Source organism: Brienomyrus brachyistius, chromosome 17 (assembly GCF_023856365.1).
Source record: "Brienomyrus brachyistius isolate T26 chromosome 17, BBRACH_0.4, whole genome shotgun sequence".
Taxonomy (NCBI): Eukaryota; Metazoa; Chordata; class Actinopteri; order Osteoglossiformes; family Mormyridae; genus Brienomyrus; species Brienomyrus brachyistius.
In genome coordinates this window covers 8,994,517-9,021,483 of record NC_064549.1, presented here as the reverse complement: position 1 = coordinate 9,021,483, position 26,967 = coordinate 8,994,517, and the positions used below count along the sequence as shown (strand labels likewise).

At 47.3% G+C, this 26,967-nt stretch overlaps 1 protein-coding gene across 5 annotated transcripts in view; it reads left to right on the top strand.

Annotated features, from left to right (window-relative positions):
• Positions 1-22,108, top strand: part of numbl (NUMB like endocytic adaptor protein) — a 43,663-nt gene extending 21,555 nt beyond the window's left edge. For 2 of the 5 annotated variants that reach the window (XM_048981043.1, XM_048981044.1), the window contains exons 2-9: positions 13,086-13,227; positions 14,742-14,816; positions 16,522-16,596; positions 17,901-18,041; positions 18,563-18,752; positions 18,923-19,201; positions 20,054-20,221; positions 20,568-22,108. In XM_048981043.1, the coding sequence (XP_048837000.1) occupies positions 13,102-13,227; positions 14,742-14,816; positions 16,522-16,596; positions 17,901-18,041; positions 18,563-18,752; positions 18,923-19,201; positions 20,054-20,221; positions 20,568-21,355 (1,842 nt within the window). In that variant the 5' untranslated portion in view covers positions 13,086-13,101 and the 3' untranslated portion in view covers positions 21,356-22,108. Of the gene's footprint in view, positions 1-1,333; positions 2,636-11,553; positions 12,133-13,085; positions 13,228-14,741; positions 14,817-16,521; positions 16,597-17,900; positions 18,042-18,562; positions 18,753-18,922; positions 19,202-20,053; positions 20,222-20,567 lie in introns of those variants that run through there. The other 3 variants (XM_048981042.1, XM_048981041.1, XM_048981040.1) reach the window with 3 other exon arrangements.
• Positions 22,109-26,967: the final 4,859 nt, after the last annotated feature.

Below are 26,967 nucleotides of genomic sequence, written 5' to 3'. Positions count from 1 at the left end.
ACACTTAACCATGCATACTCCTAAAATAGCAGTATTTGGCAGCTGCTGCTCGTATAAAGTTGAGAGGTCTAAGGCCTACAGCACGTGATTGGTTGCTCTTAAGGACGTGTCTGTATATGTCAGTGTTGGAACCCAATGACAAGGGATGCCAGAGCACAGACAGACGGAAGGCACTTGGACACCTCATAGAGACCACACCCTCTCATCTACTTTCCTTCGTAAAACTGTTTCTCAGAGGATTTGCTGGGTAGTAGAGTAGCTTCTGCCCGCAGAGACAGAAACCCAAAGCAGTGCATATGTAAAACAGCACCTTCCTCTTTATCTGACCTGTGGCATATGGGTAAGGGCATTTGGAGCTGTCCAGTAGATCCAAACTTGAAAAATATCCCCACAAGCCAAAAAGTAACCGGTTTTACCAAAAAAATGTTGTAAATACAAACTGCACACACACACAGGCTTACTTAATAAGCCACAGATATATAGGCAACCACACTTCTGTATTAATATCCTTTATCAGATGACACATTCAGATAAATATATTTATTTTAAGCAGCATACATGTAAATGCTGTGCTTAGTATGTTTCTTCCATGTGGCAGCCATCATTTCTGCGTACATATTTCAGCTGTAGTGTAGGAGTGTTTGTGCTGGTCTCTTTTAAATTTTTTTCTCTTCTTTCTTTGGAAACGGCTGCCCTGGAGGCCACAGGAAATGCCTTTGGCCTGCGTGCGGTTTGGGGAACGTCGCTGCCGAAACTCAGGCTAAGCCGTGTAGAGACACACGTGGGCGCGTGCGAGCAGGTCTCACACACACACACAGACGCACACACACACTCCGGCTGTCCCATCCCTCTACGCTTTACTTTCAGGTCCGTACATGCCCTGGGGCCAGGATTCCTGCGGTCTCGGTGTCACACTGTTTCACTTGGCCCCCTCTCCATGCTCATTTTTTCCCAGGTTAGGAAATGACATCATTTCCTGCCATAGCTAGAAAGACATTTTGCGACAAGCTCCAGGTATACTGGAGGGTTTATGGACGACAGTCAATTACTCCGAAACACAAATTCATAACACTGCAGGTGATGCATATTCCTGCTGCCACCTTTTACATCTTAATGACTGGGGAGTATATATAATATGGTGTATATAGTCATAATATGACACAGTCACTGAATCTAAGTGTGGAAGTATAGGTTGTCGGCGCATTCAGGGAGATCTAAGAGTAAGAACTCGAAAAGGACCATAATGAGAGCTCTGCTGCTAAAAATGCCAAGCTGCTGCATTCCCACTGATGCCGTGTGACTCCGTGAATCTGCCTGTGCCCCCTGTGTACCTCTTCTCCCGCTTGATGCCTTTTAAGAAGATGCTTGATCATTATATCGCAGTGACAATGCACATGTGACTTTATCTTCCATGCATGCACTGTGTGTGCGTGTGTTTAAGCTTCTGAGTTATGACTGCAGGAAAAGGTGTGTCACAGTGCGAGGAAGTGTGTCTGGACCGCGCTAAGGCCTGCCTTTATTTGGCCTGACGTACTGCTTCCCTCGAGTTCAGCACCGTGTATTGCAGCGTAAATAATCCGGCGGCCGGTAAAAGCGGGGTCGTATTTGGGTCACGGCTGTTTCAGAGCCGTATCGATTTGTTTTAAATTCTGCTGTACGAGCCTTGTTCAGTATTTTATTAGCGGGATTATCTGCCGTAGAAAGAGGACAAAAATCTAAGGATATTTAGATATAATTTATACGGGGAGTGTATTACATAAATTAAAGGAGCCGAGTTGTTTTGTTCTGCTGCGCTCATAGTCATCTAGCCTCTGTATAACGTGTATTATTGTATTATACGAATATTGTTTGTTGGATCATTGATTGTAACAACAGACGGACGATTTTAGCAGGTTGTTGCATAAGAGCGGACTTGAACAGTAAGCAGTGCCCAGCATCTATGAGGTCATCATGTTCTGCTATACCATTAATAGGCTTATAGGCGGATACGGCACAAGCGCTTCCTATACAGAAGGAAAAAATGAGCAGATCCAGTCTGTAAACATTATATAGCGGCAGTATCCAGTCGAGCTCCCTGTCCCTCATTCTTCGTCTTCTCACTGGGGGGAGAATTATCCCCGGGGTACGGCGGCGGTGTGATTCGAGAGAGGCAGCTGGGAGCGGATGCAGAGTGGCGGCGGGGCGGGAGGGCCTTCGTTGAGGGGGATGTGTTTTTTTCCTCCGGCGTGGAAGCGCTAATCTGATGAGAGTGCGGAGTGAGGCGGGCGATTCCAGGACAGCTGGGGGAACACAGAGGCACAGCGGAGCGGAGTCGCAAACGGAGAGCTGAATCTGTGTCACCGCCGTGACCGCGCGTCGTCACCTCCGCGCCCGCGCTCCTTCGGCGCTCCCCTTCGGCGCCCCACGAGACAGTGGAACGGATCGAGGACCCCGGAGCGTGCAGGGCGCCCCACAAGACAGTGCGACCGTTATTAGCGCGCGCCTATGGTGACGGTGACTGATCTGTCAAGCTGTTAATTCCGGGTGTCGGACATCTCTTTTTTATTCCGAAACCCATTTTGGATCCAGGAGTATAGCCGCCTGTTCTGCCAACAATGAGTAGTATAAGCGAAATGGTGGAGGCTGTGGAGCTGAGGTGGGTAGTTTGTATTGGGAATTTTGTGCGAATTACGACACACGGGATAACAGTCTGTTCGCTTTAAAAGACAAAAGTTGCTCGGACGGCAGCATTTCCCAGTCGTATATTGTAGGTTTATTGACTTAGTTATTTCAACAGACAAAACGCTGAGACTGATCATGCTGATGTATTTGTAGCCAAGTGCCTTTCAGCCACGCAGAAAAACTACGATCAACATTCCTCACACCTAAAATTTTTTTCTGAGTGTTCTTTATGAAGATGATTTCTGTTAATTGCAATTACCTAAAAAAAAATCCTGCGAAAACTGAAAGTTGTAGCCCTGTTTAAACTGCAGTCGTGTGTCTCTGGGGGACCAAGACGATTAAATTGGTCGTGGGCAGAGAAAACCGATAAGACGAGAGAAGAGGCTGATAACATAAATAGTTTTTCATGCCTAACTGCACTCTGTTTATCCAAGTCCTATATTTGCAGGAGGCCTTCTGTTAACCAGCTGTGCTGCTGAGTGCAGACCATTCAGCTCCACCTGGCTGGCCTTTTTAACTTAAATTTACATTTTATGTTATTTATTTTGTATGAATTCATGAGTTTGAATGTTCTCCCAGTGTAATTGTGGGGTTTCCTCCAGGTTCTCCAGCTTCCCCCACAGTTCAACAACATGCTATGGTGAATTGGTGCTTCCAGAATTACCAACAGGTGTGAAGGGTGTATGCCCTGGGTAATTCCCTGCTTTGACTATTTTTTTTCTGGAATAGGCTCCAGGCCTCTGCAATCCTGCATAGGTCAAATGGAAATGGAAAATTTATGGATGGATGTAATTCATTGATTTGTCTTGTTCTCAGACTGCCCTGGCTATCAGCAGGAATGGGATCTGAGGGCATCTGCCAGGCTTTTGGTAACATGTTGCACGAATCTCAGTTTTTCAGAAACGGGAGTTCTGAAAATGTGTGGGTATGCTTTTGAAATAAAACCCACAATCCACGCCACACGCACGAGAAAAATGTGAGTGCGTCTAATTTGCAGCCCATTTGTCATCGGCTGCATGTGACAAATTTTCACCGTACAGCTGACGGTGCAGATACTGTCGTTGGAGATAAAACTCTCCATCTGTGAGGGTTGTCAAGAGCCTGTAGCTTTATTATTCTTCTTTAGCAGTTTCTGTGTAAGTTTATTGGTCTTTTTTGCATTCCACGTCTGCAGACCTTTGGAGGAGTGAAATGACAAGTTTTGTGGGTTGGAGTTGAGGCTGTCAGAAAAGGTTTTGCTTGTTTTGTGTGAAATAGTCTCAAACTGAACAACAACCTCATCTGATTTACATTTTCAGTATCCAAGTTCTTACATGTGTTGACAAGAGTGTGATAAGACATTTAATGATTTTGTATAAGCATAGTTTGAGGGATTACTTAAAGACACCCAATGTGCTTTATAGAACCATTAGGGAACCACTTGAACCACCAGCACTGTGTGGCCCCCACCTGGATGATGCGACGGCAGCCATTCTGCCCCAGTACACGCACCACACAGTAGCTAAGGTGGTTAAGGGGCAGGACAGAATTCATCAGTTAGATATAGGGGGTGGTTAGGAGGTTCTGAGAGGGTCACAGTGGGCAATGTTAGCCAGGATATTGGGGTACCGCCCGTATTCTTTCAGAAGATCCCCATGGATCTTTTATGACCTCAGAGAGTCAGTACCTCTGTTGTACCTCTCAGCCAAAGTATGGCACCGTTTGTATGGCACAGTGTCCTCATAACTACACTGTGGCATTGGGATTCACACAGACCACAGGACAGGCTTATCTGTTGGCCATACTAACAGCTCTTCAAGTGGAAACCCAGCTTTCCTAGTCTCCCAGACAAGTACTTAGCTTCAGATGGCTTGCTTAGTATGACCTGCAGGTGATATGGCTGTTGACAAGATGAGATTGTGATGAGATCGACTTGCATGCATCTTTTTTGAGTTATGATAATCATTCACGGTGATTATCCATGTGGAAGACTACAATCATTATCAATTAGCTTCTATGCATGAAACCATTGATAAGCAACTGCATCCAGACGGCTGACACTAGGGTAGAGACCTCACTGGCATGGAGGCAGTGTATTTAACCCGAGGATGTTTCTTACTCCTATTGGTTTTTTAAACCAGTCTGTTTTGTTTATGTACGTCTTTGAATAGACCTTTCTTCTCTGAGATATCTCAAGTCCCTTTCAGACATGCACTGCTACCCTGAATTTTCCAGACATTACCAGGAAGGGCTGTATGTGTGAACTCAAATGTCCAAAATAGTCGTACTGGACATTAAATAGACTATACCCTGCTAACTCCCTAGTACAAAGTCCTGGTAATTTCTAATTAATCCTCATGTGTGAATGGAGCAGGGAATTTTCCAGAGATTTCACTGCGAGCAAGTGGGAATGTTTATGACGTTTCTATACTGGTGTGAAAATGGAAGAGTATAAACATTCGATGGCAAAGAAGAAGAGTCATTTACACAAAGAAGACCCCTTCTGTTAATAACTTTGGTCGGCATCTTCGATATGCTGTAAACAAAACTTTGCGATTTCTGCAGTGTATTTTTTGCCTCATGTCCTGCCTCCTGCATGCTCTACTGAAGTGCCACCCCTATTATGTGTGAACGCATCTAACATGGACAATCTCAGGTTGTGTGCCACATGTGTGAAAGGTTAACTGCAGAAACTGTCTGGACCTGATTCTCCGGGCAATGTCCGAAGTTTATGTGTGAAAACGGCTTGACAAACCCACTCCTGTCACACTAGCCCCTGTTGGTTTTGTGTTTGCCATCCCAAATTGCTTTGGCGTAGTTTCCTAGTGATGACCTGTGAGGCGTGGATGTGGTGTCTACTGGAATCTACGTGTTGCATGCCCTAAACAGGGCTCGATGGAGTGAGTCCTACCTGTCTGATGGCTCCACGGTTGATGCCTTGGAAAAACACTGTAATTGGCGTCCCGGTACAACTGATTGAGTTTGGCATGATGTCATTTACCAGGGTTCGCAGAAACAAAAACACTCCTGGATAATTGTGTTTACAGGAACAATGCCAGGAAGGACAGTGTGTTTATTTTGTACTTTTCAGGCAGGGGTGAGCGGTGGCAGCTACTGCTTGAGCCTCTACTGTTCTACTGCCTTTGTCCTGTGAGAGCTGGTACGCAAGGCGGTGTTGTGTCCCTCAGGCCCACGTGACCTGCATGAACTTTGGTTAAGAGAGAATCTGTTTGAAGAGCTCAACAAAGAGCCGTCACTATACCTGTGTTTCGTGTCCTTTGGATAACCTTGGATGTGGGTTGGATGCTGCACTTCCAGAAATACCACAGTCTGAATTTGAACATTTTTAGTGGTTATGTTTTATGCTTTCAAGATGGACTGTTTCGAGATTGGCATTTGCATTAAAATTATAAAACTCCTGGAAAATATTTAAATTTGTGTATTCACATAAAATGTTTTCAGAACTCTTAAGATATCAAGACACTTTTGAGATGTAACAGAAAATTGAACAAAAGATTTCTGCATGTATTTGTATTTTTATTTATTTATTTATTTTTTTTTTGAGGCTCAAGCTAAGTTTTAGGTGTCAAGCACAAACTGCTGCACAAAAAGTATTACTGAACTTGCTTTTTGTGATGATTCCGATGCTTCAAAATGCTCAACTTTGAGTCTTGATTCAGATTCCAACATTTATGTTTGTCCATCCATCCGTTTTTCTTACAGCTGCTTGTCCAGCATGGGGTTGAGGTGATGCATGTATATTTCTCAATACATCCACCTTCTCATAGCTGATCCCAGTCAGGGTCATGGGGTCTGGATCCCTAGCAGCGAAAAACATAAGGCTGGGGTACGTCCTGGGTAGCATGCCTGTCCATTGAAAGGCACTCGGACACACAGAACCACACATACTTTGTTGGAGTATAGTATAATATACAGTAATTCTCACTATTTGTAGTTGTACATACACTTAGGAACTATTTAAAATGATCAGCGAATTGCGTCAGCAATTTTGATCAATTTGAATAAATCTTTTCTCTAGTTATCGGCGGACACAAAGCCTAATTGACGTTAATGTTGAGTGCTTCACACTGTAACACACTCTTAAAGAGACACTTAACACTGAAGGATGCAGACAGGGGGCAGGAATATTAGCGTTACAGATGTGCATAATTGTGATATAGCTGTGAGAGGCCGAGTTTACGAGGAGAGGAATATAATTTTTTGTTGTGGGTGATTATGAGAGCGTCCAAAGAGTTGCTGCCAGTTAAGAATCGTGTCAGATACCAGGCAGGGTCTTCTGCTAGCAGGATAGCCTCCGTTCCAGCTACCACATCAGTGGTCACCACATGGGCCTGTTCCATTCTCCATTACACTTGCCCTTTTTGTTCTTCATGGATGCAGTTGCTGACTCTCTCCACTCCAGCCCGATTCTAGCTCCTGTAGCTCCCAGTGTATTCACATTCGGTCTTGGACACACCTCAAAGGCAGACCCTTTCATGTGCATTCCTCTGCATTTGTTTAGGAGTTTGTTTAAAAAACAAAGGCTGGGACAGGTACGGTCAGCTGGACAACCAACCAGACAAGGGGTGAGGACTGATACTGCACACATCCACTCTTGCTGTAGCATGCAGTTAGCTAAGTCCACAAATCCTGCACCCGGTACAGTGTGGTTTCTCCTCACCTGCTGTCGCTGGGCTCTATTAATGTAGCCAAAACTCTTCGAAGGGATTAGGGGCCTGTCCCATATGGGCGCGCCTTATGTTTAAAGTCCTGCCCAAACACTGACGTCATCTGGGCGATTTGCGTAAACATTTTTAACCTTAAGCATAAGGATAAAAATGTTATGACATTTTGAAAGCTATATGCTTACATATAGCTTTTGAGTGAAATAATGAAATTATTTAACCTTTACCTTAATTTTTAAAAATGGTATTACTAGCTTTTCAGAAGTAAGGTAGAAAGTGCTGGAAGCACTGTAGCTTTGGTGATGGTCTTTTTCCTCGTAGAGAGTAGCCATGTTTCTTGCCCTTTTCAGTGTTTTTCTTGCAGTCTCGACGAGGGTGTTAGCTTAAGGGTGCGCGGTTTGAGTGCAGATGAGCTGTGAATGCCAGGTGTCACAGTGTCTGCTCTTGTGGTGTGCTGCCCTCGTGTGTGTGTGTGTGTGTGTGTGTGTGTGTGTTGTTCCGTAAGTCGTGGCAGGACAGTAATTTTTTCCTTGTTCTCTTCCCCATTCTGTCACCCCTGTGTTTCCTGATCTCCCTGCTTTCTCTCCCCCCCCTCATGAGTGTTACACAGCAAGGGTTTGGGGGTTAGTAGAGGTGAATGGTCACACTGTGGGGGGGGGAGGGGGTGCAATCCCACTTCTCTGGATTGGATAGAGGGGGATTTAGAGGCCCAGGAGTTGGGACATCCTGAGACAGAGCCCTGTGTCTGTGGCTACCATGTTTAGTTAGCATTTTTTCCCTTAGCAACTCACAGTTTCATCCATTTGTATGTCTGGATGTGGACATGACTGCAGGGTCCCTTCTGGGACGTGACCTGGCAACCTGCAGTGTAAAGAATTTGTCTTTAAGCACCACACTAGCTGGAGAACCCAAAGAACATTAACTGTAGTAGCTCGCGTGGCGGTCCAGTGCAATGACACCTCATATCTCTGGGGCTGTAGGTTCAAATCCCACCCCAAACCAGCTTATGGGTATTCCTCCCCAGTTTGCAGAAGAATCCTTCTGACGGTCAATAAAACTTGCTGCTTACGACAGGCTCTAGGCAGCCCCCCATCACCCTATACTGGATGCACAGTTAGATGGAGGGGTAATCATTAGTGCTGCTTTGTATCATCACCACATTTTTAAGTGGATAAAGGCAGCATTGTGACTTCTTGCTTCTGAATTCCTGTTGCTGTTATGCACCTGCGTGCCTCACATTTAAAGACGCCTGGGGCCCTTTACTTTGGCCAGCAGGCTTCACAGATGTGCGAGGAGACACAGGGGAACATCTGTGCACCATCGAGGTGTGGTTAGGGGGAAGAAAACTGCATTTTCCAGGGCTGGTGAAAAAGCCAACTTATAAAGATGCCAGGAATGTGGTGCAAGATCTGACCACCCCCACTCAGAGAGGAACCACGGTTTCTGGGTGCTTTTTTATTTTCGTTTTTTCCCGCCCTGTCGTACTATGCATTCCTCTAGGCCTGTGTTGCCTGTTTAGGAATATGCCGTTATTTCTGCCCTCTATCCCTCGTTCCATTGCCTCCTCCTTCCAAACTCCTGTCTGCCAGATCCCTGGCGTGACCCTGCTCGTTGTTTCCTTGCTCCTTCTCCCATCAGTCATTTTCTTGTGCTCCTCTGTGTCTGTCCCGCCTCCTGGTGGCCAGCCTCCACCCACTCTCTGGTTCCTCCCTTTTCCTTATTTCTGTTCTTTTTCCTTCTTGCATTGCCCCTACAGTGTCTTTCGCTCACCACTTGCTCTGACCCCCTCCTGTGTTTCTCCCAGCTCTGCCCCATGAAAAACATGGAGGTCTTTTAGAAAAATTCAGATCCAGGATTCAGTGATTGAGAGCCTGATTGGACACTGTTATTGTCAATGAGGGGTGCAGGGTATTGGTGAAAAAGGCAGAGACACTGGCCTGTACACTCCTGTTACGGCCATATTCACTTTACTGGCAGAAAGCCGATGCCCATGTTTAGTTTTTTCTTTCCGCGTGTCAGCGTCTCGCACACACATGCACCCCGGCCGTTTGTTGGAGCCAGTCGCAGCAAAGCTGGATAGTGACTCATTATGCCTGATGGAGAGAATAGGCAGCAGCCTCCTTTTTTACTTGTTTGTTAGGGGGTTTTTTTTGTTTTTTTTTTTACCAGAGCCATAGATTTCAGTGAAGACCACAGACTGATTCTTAAAGGGCCAGCGCATGATGTTTACTGTCAAAAAAATGTTGACACGGGGGAACAACCACCAGCGTCCTGACACCACCATCCCTTGCCCCCCCCATCCCCTAACCTCAGAAGCTGATTCTCGTGATTGTATGTTTCACAACATACATGAAGACACATTAATTCATGGAGATCATTTGTGTTTTTTTTAATGATTCAGTGGGGGTGGGGTCGATTATTTCACGCTGCACCAGCGAAACTTGGGTGACACACTAGCACCCCAGCCCCCACAAACACCCTTTCCTGGTCCACAATGCCACTTTGTTCTCTGGATGCCCTGTTTTTGCTAGCATGAGGGTGTGGCAAATGCAGAGCCCATAAAAAAGGCCCGGAGGATCCCTTGTGGGGTGGCATTGTGGTGGGTCATCACCGAACCCCTTGACTTAGTGTCACCCCCTTCAGAAAGCCTGCTGGCCTTTCCAGTCAGGTCCCTGGCCCCCCTACGGTGGGAGGTACAAGTCAGTGGTCGTGGTGATGAGGGTTTGGGACGGACAGATGTCCAAGAAACAGTGTGATGCCTGTCCTAAACCAGCCAGGCCAGCTAACCCTGTACTAAAAAATGAGCAGCATAGAGAGAGCTGCCTCACTTTTTGCCTTCTCCATTTTTTTGCCGTTTGTTGTTAATCTGTTCCAGATGCTCTCAGATTTTTTTTCCCCGGGAAAGAGAGGGGGAGGTGAAGTCAGCAGGATGTATAGGTGGGGGTGTGTGTGTATGTATGTGTGTGTATGTATGTGTGTGAGAGAGACCATGTGGGTATTTGGGGAGAGGTGTCTGGCCTCACGCCCCCGCTGATCTTGTATCGTGATGCGGGCTCCAGCTGGCTTTCATTGCAGGATGAAATCATTGCTCTGGATGGGGTCCTTCCCCCGTCACAGAGGAGGCATGTCTTGGCGCTGTACTGGGGCTGATCCCGGCACTCCTGTGACTGCCTGCCATGGGGGCTAGAATGTCCCACTACTGGCTGTGGGGGGGGGGGGGGGGAGCTTCAGAAAGGATAGCTGCCACTTCTCTGAGCTGCCCATGTGAGACCCCCGGCTAGAGGTCATTCTTTGACACAAGCTCTGTCTGACTGTTAAATGTATTAATATCTATAGGTAATCACTTGGGCTTGCTTGGTGGTTCATTGGGTAACACTGGGGCCTTTTGCTTGGCTGTGGTCCCCTGGCATTTATCCGGATGCTGTGGTTTCCTCCTACACTCCAAAAACATGCAGTTAGGTGAATCACCGTTCTGAATTGAATTGCCTGTAGTGTGTGTGTGTGCATGCACTCCAGGGTGTACCCCACCTTGTGGTTTGTGCTGCCTGGGATTGGCTCCAGGCCCCCCTGTGACTATGACCAAGATAAGTGGTTATACAATTATTAGTAATCATATTAATTAATCATTCATAGCAGTGCAAGTCCCTGTTTGTGGAAGTAGGTGTTTTTTAAGATCTGTTCTCTCAAGGTAACACATAGGTCAGGTTTTTATATCCTTAACCACTGCACCACCTACTATTTACCTGGAGTGAATCGCAGTGTGCCGTAGTGACATGTGTGGTCTCTAGATCAGTGAGTTACCCAGTGAGGCTTTGCAGTTCAAGTGTATGAAACACTGACACTCAGGCCCACAGATTCGTAACAAAGATGTTACTCATGCACACAGTGACCTCAACGTGACGAGATGCTGAAGATGGAGCTCAGGAATTCAATGTCCCTCTCTGTCTCTCCCTTTCTTCTCTCTCTCTCTCTCTCTCTCTCTCTCTCTCTCTCTCTCTCTTGCTCCTTGCACCCTGCTTCACTCTCTATACTCCCACTCTCCCAGCAGCCTCTCTGGCTCACTGTCAACCGTTATATCAGATTACTTCATTTGGTGTTGATTAGATCAGCCCTGAAAGTGGAGTGAACACAGAGCCCCCCCACCACTCCCTTAGGCTTGAAGTGTGACACAGCTGCTAAACTTTTCCCAGGGAATTGTGGGAAGCGGAGGGGGGGCGTGATTTTCTACTCATCGGTGCTCATTGGTGCCAGGCCAAGTGTGGATTCCTTTCGGTTCAACCCCTTTACCCCTGCCAGGCAGGCATGGCACGGTGCCCAAATGATGCCCGTACGGCTGAGTGCTCTGAGTACCGCAAGGTGACATCATCACATTTTTAAGAGTAATGCACTACAGGTCAGCTCTTGCTGTCACCTTCGCATGCTTCAGCCACGCCTAATCTGGGAACCTTAAATCCTGACGGGCAGTGACGCTCTTCATGTTACTCATGAGTCCGTGATCTCAGGGGCTATTTAACGCTCTTGATCTGGAAGCTTTGCTTGACCTCCCGTCGTGTATCTGCTGGACTACGGTCTGTCTGGCATATTCTCTCTTAGTTTACTTACTTGCATTTATATTTTATTTGGTGGGAGCTCTCTGGGGGCAATCAGTTGTCGTGCATAATTCACAAGGTCTAATTTGAGAGAAACGGGATAGCATGTCAGCAGAGAGGAGGACTGTCAGAGGCAAGCGGGTGAACTGGCAAAAGGGACCGGCCAAGCGTGACAGGACAGAGGACAGGACAGAGATGCGGAAACCGGGGCTCAAACGGTCAGCATCTTGGATCGATTATGTGTTCGCTTTTCAGGAAATGATCTCCAAGTGTAACTAACATGACTGATACTTTCACTTGTGTAACCTGACCTGTGTTTCTGTCAACTTAGAGAAATTCACTATTACTTCATTTCATTCGAATTTGTATTTCAACATGCCAGATTCAATATTTAATGTTAAAATATCAGTCAATGCTACAGTTAAATCAGGGTTGGAAGAGTGATATCACTGTTGGATCCTAATTGCTCCAGGGACACTGTCTTTCTCAATTGTGCGTCACTCTGGATAAAAGCATCTGCTAAATAGATGTAATGTAAATGTTCAGCACTATTTGTTAAGCAATTCTTAGTTGTTATTGGTTTAAATTGTGAAGCTTTGGTCGCTTGTACCAAAAAAATAACTTGATATTGTTGTGTCATTCATATGGCATCGAAGCAGATTTAAAAGGTCCGATCTTGACAAAAAAAAAAAACTATGTGAAGTTTGTAGAAGTCGATCGTAACTAAAAACAGCAGTATGACAAATTTATTCCAGCACTTCCATCAGAAATGTCCAGCGGAATGGGAGCAATGTGGGAAACAACAGGACAATGTTAAAAGGAACTCAAACTCTGACATGTCCATAAGCTTGAAAAACACACTTTTTTTTTTGCCATCTGTGTAACGTTTTTTTTTATATATTCTCTTCCATTCTAATACAACTACATATGAAGTCACTGAGTATCTTCAGGAGGAAAGCATCCCTTTGGCCGCAAATGTGCAATAATGACTGTACTTTGATTTGCTTGGTGACAAAAGCATATATTGATGTCAGCAGTGATTAGCTGGTTTAATTTTTAATTTGATGCACTTGAATAAAACTGTATAACTGTAATGCAGAGACGTTGCGTGATTCTCACGTCTCCTGTAAATGTTACATATAACAATCCTCCTCCTCTTTCGAACCCGCAGCGACCAGGACCTCGAAATGAACAAGCTGCGGCAGAGCTTGCGGAGAAAGAAGCCGACCTACGTGCCGGAGGCCAGCCGACCACACCAGTGGCAGGCCGACGAGGAAGCCGTGCGCAAGGGAAAATGCAATTTCCCAGTGCGGGTAAGTACCCCAATGCTGAGTCGCTTCTTCCCCAATCAGAGGACCAATAGCAAAAGGTGATGTTAGTAGCCATTACGTATTAAATAAGTTTAGCGAGCATAATTATTGACCTCAGTGCAAGATTCAAGCGATCTTTGTCAGCCCATCAATATACCTTTATGCATACAGGATGAAATATGGTCTCCCTGAGCCCCATGGTGCTACATTAACACATTTATTAAACAGCATACAACATTTACTACATTTCATTTATCTGATGCTTTTTGCCCAAAGCGACTTGCAGTAGAGGGAAGGGTTATGATTTGTATCTGGGATTTGAACCCATGACCTTTCTGTTGTTATTGCAATGCTCTACTACAGCATACTAACATTTACACATTGATTAGACAATATTCTTCACATACTAAATTCACACAATGCCTAGATGATATGCTGGTATGCTACATACTGTACAATATTCAGGGCAAAAGGGATGCAAAGGCCAGACTTGGCAGTGCAGGAGATTGATGTAAAGAAGTTGTCATGGAGGAGCTTGAGGGAGCTGCTTTCTGAATGCACAGTAGCTGTGTTTTTTGCAATGGGATAGTCCCGCTTCTCCGTGGTGTCGGGAATACCAGCAAAGGGGGGGGGGTCCTCAGTGATAGATGGGACCTGACAAAGAAAATGTGAAGTCTGGTGTCAGTCCTTTTGAGCTTTGAGAGGAATAGTGGTTACTGGGATGGCAGGAAGTATGCAGGAAGCGATTCGCTTCCCGGAGACAAATCTGATGTTCCGGCCCAGCCTACAACAGACTGGTTAAAGCTTCCACACACACACATACACACACGCTCTTTTCAATGTGCATAGATAGCATCCTGGGCCGAAGGTGCTGGGAAAGCTGCCTTCTGCAGCGATAATGTATTATTGAGCCCACCATAGTCCACGGGAGCTCCTAGGAGAGCTTGAAGGGGTGGGCCTGATGGAAACAGAGATGCTAATCGCTCTCCTTGACAAGAAAGCACGGCTGCCGATGTGCTATAAGCACCTGCCTCATTAAAAGCAAAGCGTCTGAGGGATGCTCGATTCATCGATGGCTGGGCTGGATCCGGAATGTACATTCTGCCTTTGCACCTTTCGTCAACCTTTTTGAGAGATCGGCATTCTTCGATCATTAGGCAAAAACAGGCAGGGGGGTTGGTCAGGAAAAAAACCCTGACTGAGTGTATTGTCAGGCTGAAATGGGACACTTAGCACCTTCAGGAGATTGCAGCATGCTAAAAGCGTTACATCCGTGCTAATGTGAAACCTTAAGCCTATACCTCAGTCTGACTTGATTCCAGGGCTGCTGGTGGGGAGGGGTACATTATTTGATTGTTGAGTAGGTGGTTCACACCGGGTAAGTAGATTTTGCTGATAGTTCAGCTTGCAATGATTCAGTAATGTTTGATGTTTCCTCCATGTCACAAGGGGCTCCATTCGTAACATGGACCCTATTCGCGTTTGCCCACTCTGTCCCGTCTCCCTCCCACCCACAGTACCTGGGCCTGGTGGAGGTGGAAGAGTCCAGGGGCATGCATGTGTGTGAAGAAGCCGTGAAGAAGCTGAAAGTGGTGAGTGGGGCTGGGCAGGGAGGGGGACTGGAGGTCGGGATGACTGGAAGGTGGAGGCCTGGGCCCTTCCAATCCTGGGGGCCTCCGACGGGGCATTTTCAGGCTTCCCTCGTAGTAATTAGTGCCTGATTTGCCCTGAAGATATCAAGTCAGGTGTAGCTTCTCCACATACTGACTGCTCAGTGAGCTTGATGTAGAGGGAGAGCAGCCCCAGACCAGCTTTAATTGCATTGAAAAGCCGTCGCGGTGAATCCAGGGGATCCGCCGCCTTTTCTCAGAAATGTCCTCGCCGCTCCCCCCACCCTACACCTGCTACTTCTCATTTCTCCTGCACTTAATTCTCCCCATTATCTTGTTCGATTTGAACCCCACTTTGAGCCTCCCTCTCCTCTCATCCTTCTTTTCCTTTACTCTCTTCTATTCATTTTCTCTCTATCTTCCAATCTCTCCATTCTGGATTTCCTTATCAGTACTAAGCAGCCAGACCTTGAAGAAGTTGGGCTTTTTTTTCCCTTCCTGCTGAGAGCTTTTTGGGGGGCGAGCAGAGAAGTCATATACCTCCGGCGTTGTGGAAATGTTAAGCTGTGCCAAACACATGGCATTTTAAACAGCATGTGTCCCTTGGTAATGATGCATCTTTTCCCCATGGTGTGTGTATGTGTGTGTGTGTTATATGTATATATTACGTCATGGGGACCAATTGTCCCCACAATGTGATAAAAACCTGTTATTTTGACATTGTGTGGACCATTTTTTGGTGAATGGAGAATGAATGGAGAGTCCCCACAAAGATATGAATACAAATGTGTGTGTGTGTGCACGCGCGCGCATGATGCTCTGAGATACCCAGCGACGAGCGTCTGTGGTTAGGACCGCGGTGAGACGTCACAAGGTCCGTTGGCTGCCAGGTTCTACCAGAATCCCACAGAGCTTCGCCAGTCCCTGGGCGGTTTCCCCGATCTGCTCTCTATGGGGTCGTGTTTGTGTGCGGTTGCACAGTGCACCGCCGAGGCCTCCCCGACAAACACAGCCTTCTCTGGAACCTCCTTCTCGTTTTACTCTGTCCTCCTGTGCCTGTCCCCTTACCCATCTCCCTCAGTTGCGTTCCCCTTCGTTTCGAAGCCTGAAAACAGCATGTCTTCCTTCTCAAATGTCCTCAGATCCGCTCTGACCCTGTCCTCCAGACGGTGAGGAAGCGGGTTGCCGTCATTCCTTCCCCCCGTCTTCTGTCTCTCTTCCTCTCCATCCCTTTAGGCACATCCTGGCCTTGTCACACTTATGTCACAGTCGTTTGTCCCTGCTGTTTAGCTCTCATGGAACCCCCCCCCCCCCCCCCCCCAGTCATCTGTTTCCCAGAAATTCTGGGTGCCACCTTTCCTAAACCTCTTAGTCAGCAGCGATTGTTCATTGTCACTCAAACAAGTCATGGAAATAGTAGCCTGCAGTGATATGGCTTCCTTTTCCAGAGGGGACAATGTTCCCCTTTATAATTGTCTGGTTGCAGTTTTCATGGAGGAGAAGGAAGGTTCCTCCACAGCACATGTTCCATATGGCAGGCTCATGAAGCCGTGTTTCAGGACACGTAGGCTCAGTCAGACCAGTCAAGGCTGAAACAACACAACCTGTCCCTCTACCTGTCCCAGTTGTCCCAGTACTATGAAAAGACTTAACTGGTTATACCACCATTTTGCCTTCTGTGTTTCAGAGCGGGAAGAAGTCGGTCAAAGCTGTGTTGTGGGTGTCTGCAGATGGTCTGAGAGTCGTAGATGACAAAACCAAGGTAAAGCTTCAGTGTGCATTTGTGTGTGTGTGTGTGTGCGTGTGTGTGTGTGTGTGTATTGCTGGTGTATGACAGTGCAGTGCTATTTTGACGCACTGTGAATGCCTCTGCTGTCCTGCCCACTCATTCTCATCGCTGCTGGGTCCAGTGGGCCACCCACAGCCTGAAACCCACCCCCCACCCCCCAGCAGTGCTGCTTTCTCAGCAGGCGGGTGGGAGTCATGCTCTGCCTGACTCTGAAAGCCACCCCCCATCACAAGACCAATTCCCGGACTCCCCCTGTTCAGAGAGCAAAACGGGAAGGGAAAGATGCAGAGGATGCATCTACGGGGATACCCCCCCCCCCCCCCCCCACCAGCTTTACTGCCTTGTGTCCACAACTTATCCACACTTCCCTCGTCCCCTTTATTGCCCCTCACACCTGACTCATGTTTCCCAGTCTTGGAACCCCTCCTCTCACCGATTTCCCACAACACACACACACCAGATGTCCCTACAAGCTAAAAAGTAACAGGTTTTATGACATTGTGGGGACATTTAGTCCCCACAATGTGGTAAATACAAACTCACACACACACCAGCCCTGTCGGACAGGACCATCCTTTCACCTCCGGACCGGCCCCCTCTTCAGCTAATTGGCTTACGATGAATGGGCCATTCTTCCCCTCTTCCTTTTTCACGAAGGGAGGGAGGAAGGAAACACAAGGGCAAGTACGTGCCCCCGACCCACTCTTCACCACCAGCACCCCCCCTATTGTGGCCCGTGGTGTACAATCGGACCCAGTGCCTCGGGTTTAAATGCCCCTTTAGTCAATGCCCTGGAATGAGCCTGGTGTTCAAAGGGACGAGTCTGGGAAATGTTTACCAATAATTCTCTTTCTGTCGCTGGGGGAAGTTTTGCAAAGGCAGTAAAACCGACGAATCGGCACTCAGACTGGAGCTGGCGCATCATCCGTGCCTGAAAACGCCACATTTGCAAGGAGGGATTTTTTGTTTTGTTTTGTACAAAAGCCATAAAGTTTGTGGTTTGTGGTGTCACAGCGGGTAGCTCTGGCTTTCTACTGCGTTTGAGGGTTTGATTTCTGCCCCCAGGTTCAGCTTGCGTGTTCTCCCTGTGTTCTGTCTGCAGTGCAAAAATGTGGTTAGTTGAGTCTAGGTTGTCTCGCAAGTGTGTGACTGGGTGTGTGACCTGTGATGGACTAGCATTCTGTCCAGAGCATTCCATTGCCCCTCTTGAGGTAGCCTCTAGGCTCCCAACACGTAGTGGAGTACCTAATCCCTGCTCGCGAAACGTTCCATGGCAGGACCTCATTGTGGACCAGACCATCGAGAAGGTGTCCTTCTGCGCGCCGGACCGAAACTACGACAAGGCCTTCTCCTACATCTGCCGGGATGGAACCACACGGCGCTGGATCTGCCACTGCTTCATGGCGCTGAAGGACTCGGTGGGTGGGGCTGTCGTTAAGGAACCTTGATCAGGTTCTGTGCTTAACTGGTATGACTGGTAGAGTCCCTGCAAAACACAATTAAATTGCCATAGGCTCAGTAGGTAGCGCTATTGTTTCATGTTCTCGTATGTTCTTCCCATATCATGTGGGTTTCCTTATGTAGTCTGAAAACACGACTAAATGGCATCCCTAAATGTGTGTGTGTGTGTGTGTGTGTGTGTGTGTGCCCTGGTGTCCTGTCCAGGGTTTGCTGAAGTCTTGTGTCCTATGCTGCCCTTGGGATAGGCTCCAGTACCCCCCCCCCCACCAGAAATAGCTGACTGACAGATTGATACTCACATAGTAATATAAAATATTACTATTATAAGTCTTCATAGAATTAGAATTAGTTCCATTTTTATGTAAATTATTGCCAGTATTACATCACGCTGCGAGTACACTGAAGGTGGAAATGAGAAACGTCAGCTCAAAATAAACTCGGCCACTCACCGTGTGATGCAAATGTCTGTGCCCACCAGGGGGAGCGCCTGAGTCACGCTGTGGGCTGCGCCTTCGCCGCCTGCCTGGAGCGCAAGCAGCGGAGGGAGAAGGAGTGTGGGGTCACGGCCTCCTTTGATGCCAGCCGCACCTCCTTCGTTCGGGAGGGATCCTTCCGCGTCACACCATCCAATCAGCAGGTCGACCGGGACGTACAGGACAAGAAGAAAGGTACTGTGGCCCCGCCCCTTTTAACAAGGGGTGTCAGATTACCACACTTTAATTGCTAAGCTAATAAATTTGCCGCCTTGCACAGTTTATGGGTTCAGTGCTGGCCTAGGGTTACTGGCCCCCTCCCTTGTGACATTCTGTCATCCTCTGCACATTCCTTACACCTCCAGCAGAGCCATCTTGTCACCCTGGCGTGCCTGCCATCCCCCCGGGCACAGCGTCGCCCCCGGAGGGTGCAGCATCACCAGTCGATCGCACCGAGCCGTGTGGCCCCCACGCCATCCCCCGCCGCCACGCCCCCATTGAGCAGCTGGTGCGTCAGGGTTCCTTCCGGGGCTTTCCGGCCCTCAGCCAGAAGAACTCTCCCTTCAAGCGCCAGCTCTCCCTCCGCCTGAACGACCTGCCCTCCACCCTACAGCGCAAGACCGACTTCCAATCCAAGAACCCAGGTCTGTCATGATCCCGGACCTCACCGACACGATCGCCCGCCCTTTACCCAGCTAACAAGTTCAGAAAGGGGATGGGGGCCCTCTGAGTCTCCTCGTAATCTCCCCCTTTCCTGGCCGGGTGGGAGGAGGGGGTGTGTTTAAATGCGTAATAATTACAGCGATTAACGACACAGGGCTCCCTGCTAGCGTACGCGATAATTTGATAGTTGTGCCAGTTATTACCGTAACTGAGTCGTGCAGCTGTTCTGTTGTTGTTAACCATCGTATTCCTGCATAAAACGTTGAGCAGCTACTAATATGCCGATCCGCGACTAGTCAGCAGCTTGTGTGAATTTGCTGCATTAGTCGTACGTGAAGTGCTGCTCTGACAGGGGCCAGAGAGGCGTCCTTGGGAGGGGGGGGGGGTGCAGGATATGGCGGTCCACAGTATGGCAGCTGTCCATCTGGTTCGTCCACTCTCTTGCTATTCTTGCCCTGAACCCCTCCGTTCCTGTACATGTTTTGATCCACGCCCACTTCAGATACCTGGGGGGGTTAGTCTCTCACTGAAGGCCACACAGAGATTCCTAATGGATACCAATTAAAAGCAGCTCACGGCGCTGATGGTGGGGGCGGGAGTGAATGGGGGGGGCTCTCTTCCTCTGCCTTTGAAGGCGCTGATATGGGAATTAGGAGCTGCCTGCTATTTTCTCAGCTGTGCAAAATGGCTTGGAGAGGAGCAGGGGATTTCTAGCATTTTTTTCTTTTCTTTTATAGAGTGCTTAAGCAACCTAATAAATTGCTGATTAAGGAAATGGGCTCCTCGGTTCCCCTCGAGTGCCTCCCCCGCTCAGCCTGTGTTTCCGCCCACAGTGCCGGAGATGGACCCATCACTGGGGGCCGAGGCAGACAGCATCAACGCCCTGTGCAGCCAGATCAACACCTCGTTCGCCAAGCCCTCCGACGAGCTCTTCGCCGCTAACGGCGCCCCGGCGTGCACAGCGCCCCCTGCCATCCCGCCACCTCCCCTGCCCCTGCAGGGTGAGTCTGTTAGAGCAGGAACAGCAGTGTCGTCTGCTTTGTGCGTGCGTGTGCAGGAGGCTGTGGGGCAAAGTCATGTGTCGTGTCGCCTCATTCAATGCAAATTTATAATGATAAAAAATTGCCTCCTATGTGTCTCTGTGACTCCTGACCCAGACAAGTTGTGGCCCCATTCGTAGACCCAGTGTCTGTCTTTGCCTGTTTTCCCTCATTTGTGATAATTTCCCCCCAAACAAAATTTCTGTTCGCTCTTCCTACCTCCGCATCTCATGGCTCTACCCTCCATCCCACTCGTCTCACGTCACGTTTCTCTCCTCTCTTCCCTCTTCCCTGGACTCCCCGACAGCTGGGAGCTCGTGGGTGCAGCCAGAGCAGGTGCTGCAGTCTCCGCCTGCTGTTGCCAGCGGCCACAAGCGGACGCCGTCTGAGGCAGAGCGCTGGCTGGAGGAGGTGGCGAAGGCCGTGAAGGCCCAACCGCAGCAGCAGCCACCGGTCCCACCCCAGCCGGCTCCACCCATGTCAGCCATGCCCGGCCCCCCCGGCTCGCTGCCCACTTCCATGCAGCCATTCCCCATGGCGTTCGACGCCACCCCAGCGCCTGTCACCATGTTCGCCCAGCCTCCCCTGCAACCCACCTTCATGCCCATGCAGGCCTACATGCCTGCCCTGGCCAACAGCATGACGTACCCCAACGCCAGCGTGCCCGTGGTCGGCATCACGCCTTCACAGATGGTGGCCAACGTCTTCTGCACAGCCACCAGCTCAGGGTCCTCTGGATCTGCAGGTAGCAGCGGAGGAGCCAAATCTGGCCCCATGGCCTCCGGGCACCATGCCTTCCCGGTCCCCACTGGCAGCTTCCCCATGCCACCTTTCGCCAACCCGGCCGCCATCAACGGCATCTTGCCCAACCCAGTCCCAGCCACCGCTGCCTCCACAGCCTCTGTCAACCAGAACGGCACCGGCCACGGCCCCGCATGGCCCTCCGAGGCAGCCCAGCAACCCGCCCCCAGCACCGACTCTCAGGAAGCTGAGCGCTTCGAGGCCCAGTGGGCGGCTCTAGAGTCCAAGACGCAGCCCAAGGCTCCGAATCCCTTCTCCAACGACTTGCAAAAGACATTTGAGATCGAGCTTTAACTGCCCCCCCCCCGCTTGCTCCTGTCTGCATAAACTGTGACGCAGACCTAGACAAAACTGACCCCCCCCTCCTTTGTCTTCGTTGTTTTCCTTCTTTTCACATCAAGAAGGGGGTGCCCTGTCCCCCCCCATCCCCTGACCAGCTTTGTAGACGCTGCCACACAGACTCCTGGTTCTTGGACTTGGACGGCAGCTTTGGGGGGGTGTCCTTTCCACACCCTTCATTGGGGGCTTTAGTCTCTGTTGCCCCAGAGTCTGCAGTGGACATTGGGAAAACTGGACAAAGACAGCTGAGATACAACTGGAGAAGGAAGACAGAGCCGATGGCTGTTTTATGTGAGGTATCGGTTGACTAGCAAATGACATCATCCAAAGCAGGGGCATTTATAGAGAGGACTGATGTGTCATTTTTGACCAACAAAACGAGGAAGTATTTGATGGCCAAAACATTTTAAGTTATTATTATTTTTGTTATCAGTTACCTTATAAATCTCATTTTAATCACCAAAATATTTTAACTTATTTTTTTCCCTGTGTGAATAATAATATTGTTCATATGTTTTTAAAGCTGGAGGGAACTCACCAAATGAAAAAATGCATAATTACTGCCTCATTTGACATCTTGAGTGTGACCTCATGTGAGAGTGTAAATAGCTTTTTATTACCAACCTATTTATTGCCCTGTGTGTGACAGTCAATTGCTATTCAACCTGAATGGCTTGCTTCTATACCACTAGGGACAGACCCCCCCCCCCCCTCCCCTCTCAGCTTTATCAGTAGAAACCCCCCCCTCGATCTGAAAGTGAGATTTTTGGATTATTTTCAAACATTTTAATAATCTGACCCTGACAGGCTCTATGAAGCTGTCATTTGAATTTCAGCACAATGTGAGCTGGTCTGTTTGTGTTTGGAGAAGCCGAAGGGTTGAATATGAAGGAAAGACAAATTGGGCTTGAGTGATCAGGGTGTGTTGAATATAGATCAGACTGGTTTGATTGGAGAAGCAGGACATCCCTCTTCTAAAATTACCTGTATTCCTGCAAAATGAGATCTGCGTTTGGATTTGGTAGCTAGATAGTCTTCATAGATGGTTCAGTGAATCTTTGAAGAGGATACGGAGTTGCTCTGCCTGTCGCCAGGGAGCAAAGGGATCCTCCCTTGCCCCACAGAGCAGCGGGGTGCGCAGGGAGACGCCTTGGGGATGCCTGCTGCAGTGAGGATATAAAGACCTGAGGATAGGCAGTAAAGTGGCTAAGATGCAGGGAGCAGCAAGTCGAATGCAAGTGAAGGTGAGTGAGCCAGGAGAAGTGGGTAGTTGCAATGGAATTTGGACTTCCTCTCTTATCTGGTACAATTCATGGATGTGTTAGGGACAGAACTGGAATGGTCTACGAATAGCACGCCATCACGTGACATGTTATGAACCACATGAAAGGGCTCGGTGCTGAATTATTTGCGGTTCTGTTGAAACAGGGCCAGTTTCTCCAGTTCCACTAATGGATCGGTGGCAGTATTTGGCAACCTCCACGGAAGCACAGTGCTCTGCATTCTCGATCAAGGCTTTGAGAAGATTGATTGCTGAATTACTTTTGGTATGTCTATGGCTTTTAATCCTTTATATAGGGTAGGATGGAAGGTTGAAATGTGCTTTCAGAGGTTTGTTTGTCTCTGGTTCAGTAATCGGTGGGGGTGGGGGTACTGAAGAGCATATGGTCGCAGAAAGATCAGGTACTTTATACTACGGGGGTCCTCTGTGAGTTCTTTCCCTTGTATACATGTTTTCTTTTGTTTTTTTTTTGTAGTGACTGGACAAACAATGCATATAAGTACCAAAACACCAACTGAAGAGCAAATTATCAAAACTCACTTGGTCCATTTTTTGTTTTTGAAGTGAGACTGCCAATGACCTAAAATCAGGCTTCCTCATCAAATTGTTACAGTGTTGGGAAGCAAAACTCACTTAGTCATCAAATGATCCAATGTTGAACTTTTATTAAATTTACAAATCTCACTCAGTCCTCAAGTAATTGAACATTGAACTTTTGTTAAATATCCAAAACTCACTCAGTCCTCAAGTAATCTAACATTGAACTTTTGTTGCATTTCCAGAGTGAGTTTTAGGAATTTGCTCTTCCATTATGCACACAGTTGAATTTCCTTTGGAGTGGTGGGGGTATGTTTTGAATGAATGCAATGAGATGCAAAGCAGCCGATGGCCTGCCTCTGGTCTGTACACACACGTTCCCAGGTTCTGAACACGTTTGGTTGCAGACACTAAGGGGCTGGGGAGAGAAATCGACTGCGCAGGTCATCACAAATAGTCATGACTCTTCCTGGAATTTTTTGGTCATTAACTCTTAATTACTACTCAATCAATCAGGCTTTTGTACGCGGCAAAATGCTGACCTCTCCATCCAATTCCCATCCTAAGAATCTCAAGAACATTTTTTATTTTCCTTTCCTTTCATGAATTTTGGAAAGTTTCACTGTTTAATTGATATTTTTTTCCATCCCCACACATTCTAAATTAAAAATAAGTAGATTGATTATGTTTATGGCAAAACAAGGAAACTAAATTACCTCATAAACTTGATTGTAAACTCTAGTGTAGTGATAACAAACCAGTGAAGCTTATTTTTAATCTTTATTTACATAATTTTGTATCTAAACCTACATATTTGTATTGTAATTACATTGTACAAAGATAAATAAATAATATAATATTAAAATAAGTGTTGGTGGTATATCTTTGTGGCTTGTTTTTGTGTTCCCAGGCCACGTTGCCCTTTGCCGGCTCTTTCTTGGGACTGAAAGATTCACAGAAGCTTTTCATACATTTCAGGACACTAAAGGGTGTGTCAGTGCTGAAGGCTGCGTACGGTTTCCAGTGCTGTCTGAAATTCGGATTAAACACCAACTGCCAACACCAGCCCTCCCCTCCTCCCCATTTTCCATTCTGGCCTTTTTTTTTCCAGTCGTCCGGCAAGGAACAAATTTTGCATTTTAGCAGCCCAGATGCTAAGCAGACTGTTCCACGCTGGCGGTTGTGTGTTGGTCCTTAGCCACCACTTTCATTCTTTGCTAAAATGCAGCTGGATCACACTAACAAAAACAGCATGTTTTAAAAATTAACCGAAATCCTCTGTGATATCGCTGCTCTCAAAAACCAAGGAGTCTTTTAAATATTTATGTCCTTCCACCTGCAGATCGACCGTAAAATGTCAGGCTGACTTTCCCATGCCGATTTAAAAATACACCCCCCCTTTTTTTTTTTTTAGAAAAAGTGAAAAATAAGTCTCCCCCCCCTTTTTAATAATTTGAGTCATTGGTATTGTCCTGCTGAGTAGAGAGGATAATGAAAGTGGACAATAGAAGCTGAAATGCTAAATGGCAGAGTGTTGAGGCCTGAGCCAGATTTACAGTTGGGCTTCTGTGGCAGCGATGATGAATGGACCATTCACATACACACTGGCACAAAACAATGTGAATTTCACCAGGAGAAAAAAACAAAAGTCACTGCAGGAACAGTGATGATAATAGCCATTTCAAGTCCATATCTTACGCAAAACATCAAATCTTGCTAATTCACATTCCTCAAATGCAAAGAAAACATGTTATTATGGTCCTAAAATATTATTTTCAAAATGAAAACATGATTGACAAAGATACAGTGGCTTGGAGTGCCAGGGTGGGGAATGGGTGCCAGTATAGCCTCACACCTCCAGGGTTACGTTTACGTTTATTTAGCGGAAGCCATTACCAGTACCTTTGAGAAGGCAGGGTCAGCCAGTATCACTGGAGCCACTGGGGTTAAGGGCCTAAGATTCCCATGGTGAAACCAGTCAACCGGACACACCGTTTGAACCGACGACCTTCTGCTTACGAGCACAGCATCCCCTGCTGAGCCACATAAATCCCACCTGTGTGTGTGTGTGTGTGTGCGTGGGGGGGGGGTCCTCACACAATATGGAGAAATGCAGCTAGGCTAGTTTCCATTTCTAAATTGCCTATAGTGTATATGTTCCCAGCAATGGATTGACGTCCAGGGTAAGTGGTTGGAAGATAAATAAGGCTCCATTTGATCAGTCTTAGAATTCCGTTTTGCTTCTCATTCATTGCTTTACGGTTAAGTAACTATTCACTGAATAGAGAAAAGCCTACAATCAGTAATCACAGGCAGTCTGTGTGTTTTACTGGCTCATGCTGAGTGTCCTCTAGCTAGACGATGTTTGCCACATCTGCTCATATGATCTGTGCTCAGGTCGAGCTGACGGCTCCCCTCGAATCTGCAGGGTCCTCTCAGTCTCGTGCCCCAGTGGCCTCCTTCCGGTTCTCTGGTGACATTTTCTGTCGTTTCCATTCGCCCCCTTTCCCCCATCCCTTCTGCAGTCTCTGCGGTCTAAACACCACAGTGATCTGGCACTCGTGCGCAACTTCCCCTTCTGTCAGCTGGGGGCCGTCCTCGATGACTTCAGCTTTTTAAATTGATCGATTGGAAGGATCTCAGAGCAGAGATCCTGAACCCAACCATTGCTAGTCCACTATTGCTAGTTAGCAAGCATGTCATCAACATTGTTTCTTTCTGGTTAGACTGTATACGACTTCATAAAATAAAAAATAATAATTTATCGTTTGAAAGCATTAATTGATTTTGTTTAATAGGATATATGGAGCTACCATTGTATCATTGGATGTGATATAATACAAGTTTATGTATGAATTCCAAAACTTGCTAAAAGTGATTGTTGTTAGGCAACGCCCACGGCAACATCATCGATGCAAACGGCGAATAAGGAAAACAAAACCCAGCATTTATGCACGTTGAGAAAGTCGAGAGCTGGGAGGAACCTCGCGCAGAAGAGCCGTGGCTGGTGTCCAGGCCATCAGTACGCTGAGGGCTGTTGGGGGAAGAGTCTGCCAGAAATCTGTAGCCTTTTGAGGTAAGATTAATGACGCCCTAAGCAGGACCTTTTACGGCAGCGACCTGGAAGGGAACTCGGAACACAGTCAGTCATAAACCGTGACCAAGGGTGTCGCTCTACAAGACATTGTGTAACAGTTATGAGGCAGCTGAAATATCATTCCGGCCAGCTGGCGAGAAAGGTGTGTGAGTGTGTTTCTCCTTACTGACTGTCCCAGTGTTCTGAGATGAAACATACACTCTGTAAGTAAAGTATGTGCAATGACCAACATTAGTCATCAAATGGAAAAAAGGCAGGAGGCTGCAAATGAAGGTTATAGATTCGGGTGTGGAGAGTATCGACATTCAGAATTCGACACAAACTACATTAATGTGTCTTCTGTTAAACGGCACAGGTGTTACCTTGTATTATAAACAGACAATGGATTCACATTGAGTGAAATGCTACAATTTACCCCATAGTCAGAGATTGTTGTAAAGCAGCCCTTTGTTAAATGTAGCATTAAAAATGACGTAAAAAAATAAAAATGAAATTGAAGTTAATTATTTATTTATTTTTTGGTTCAACAAAATTTGTGGGCATGAGTGCGTATGTGTACAACGTATGTTAATCACAAGTAAAATTAAAGATCATAATAAAATCAAACTAAATCCACAACTGTGCACAAGTTTTAATAACTGACTAATAGTG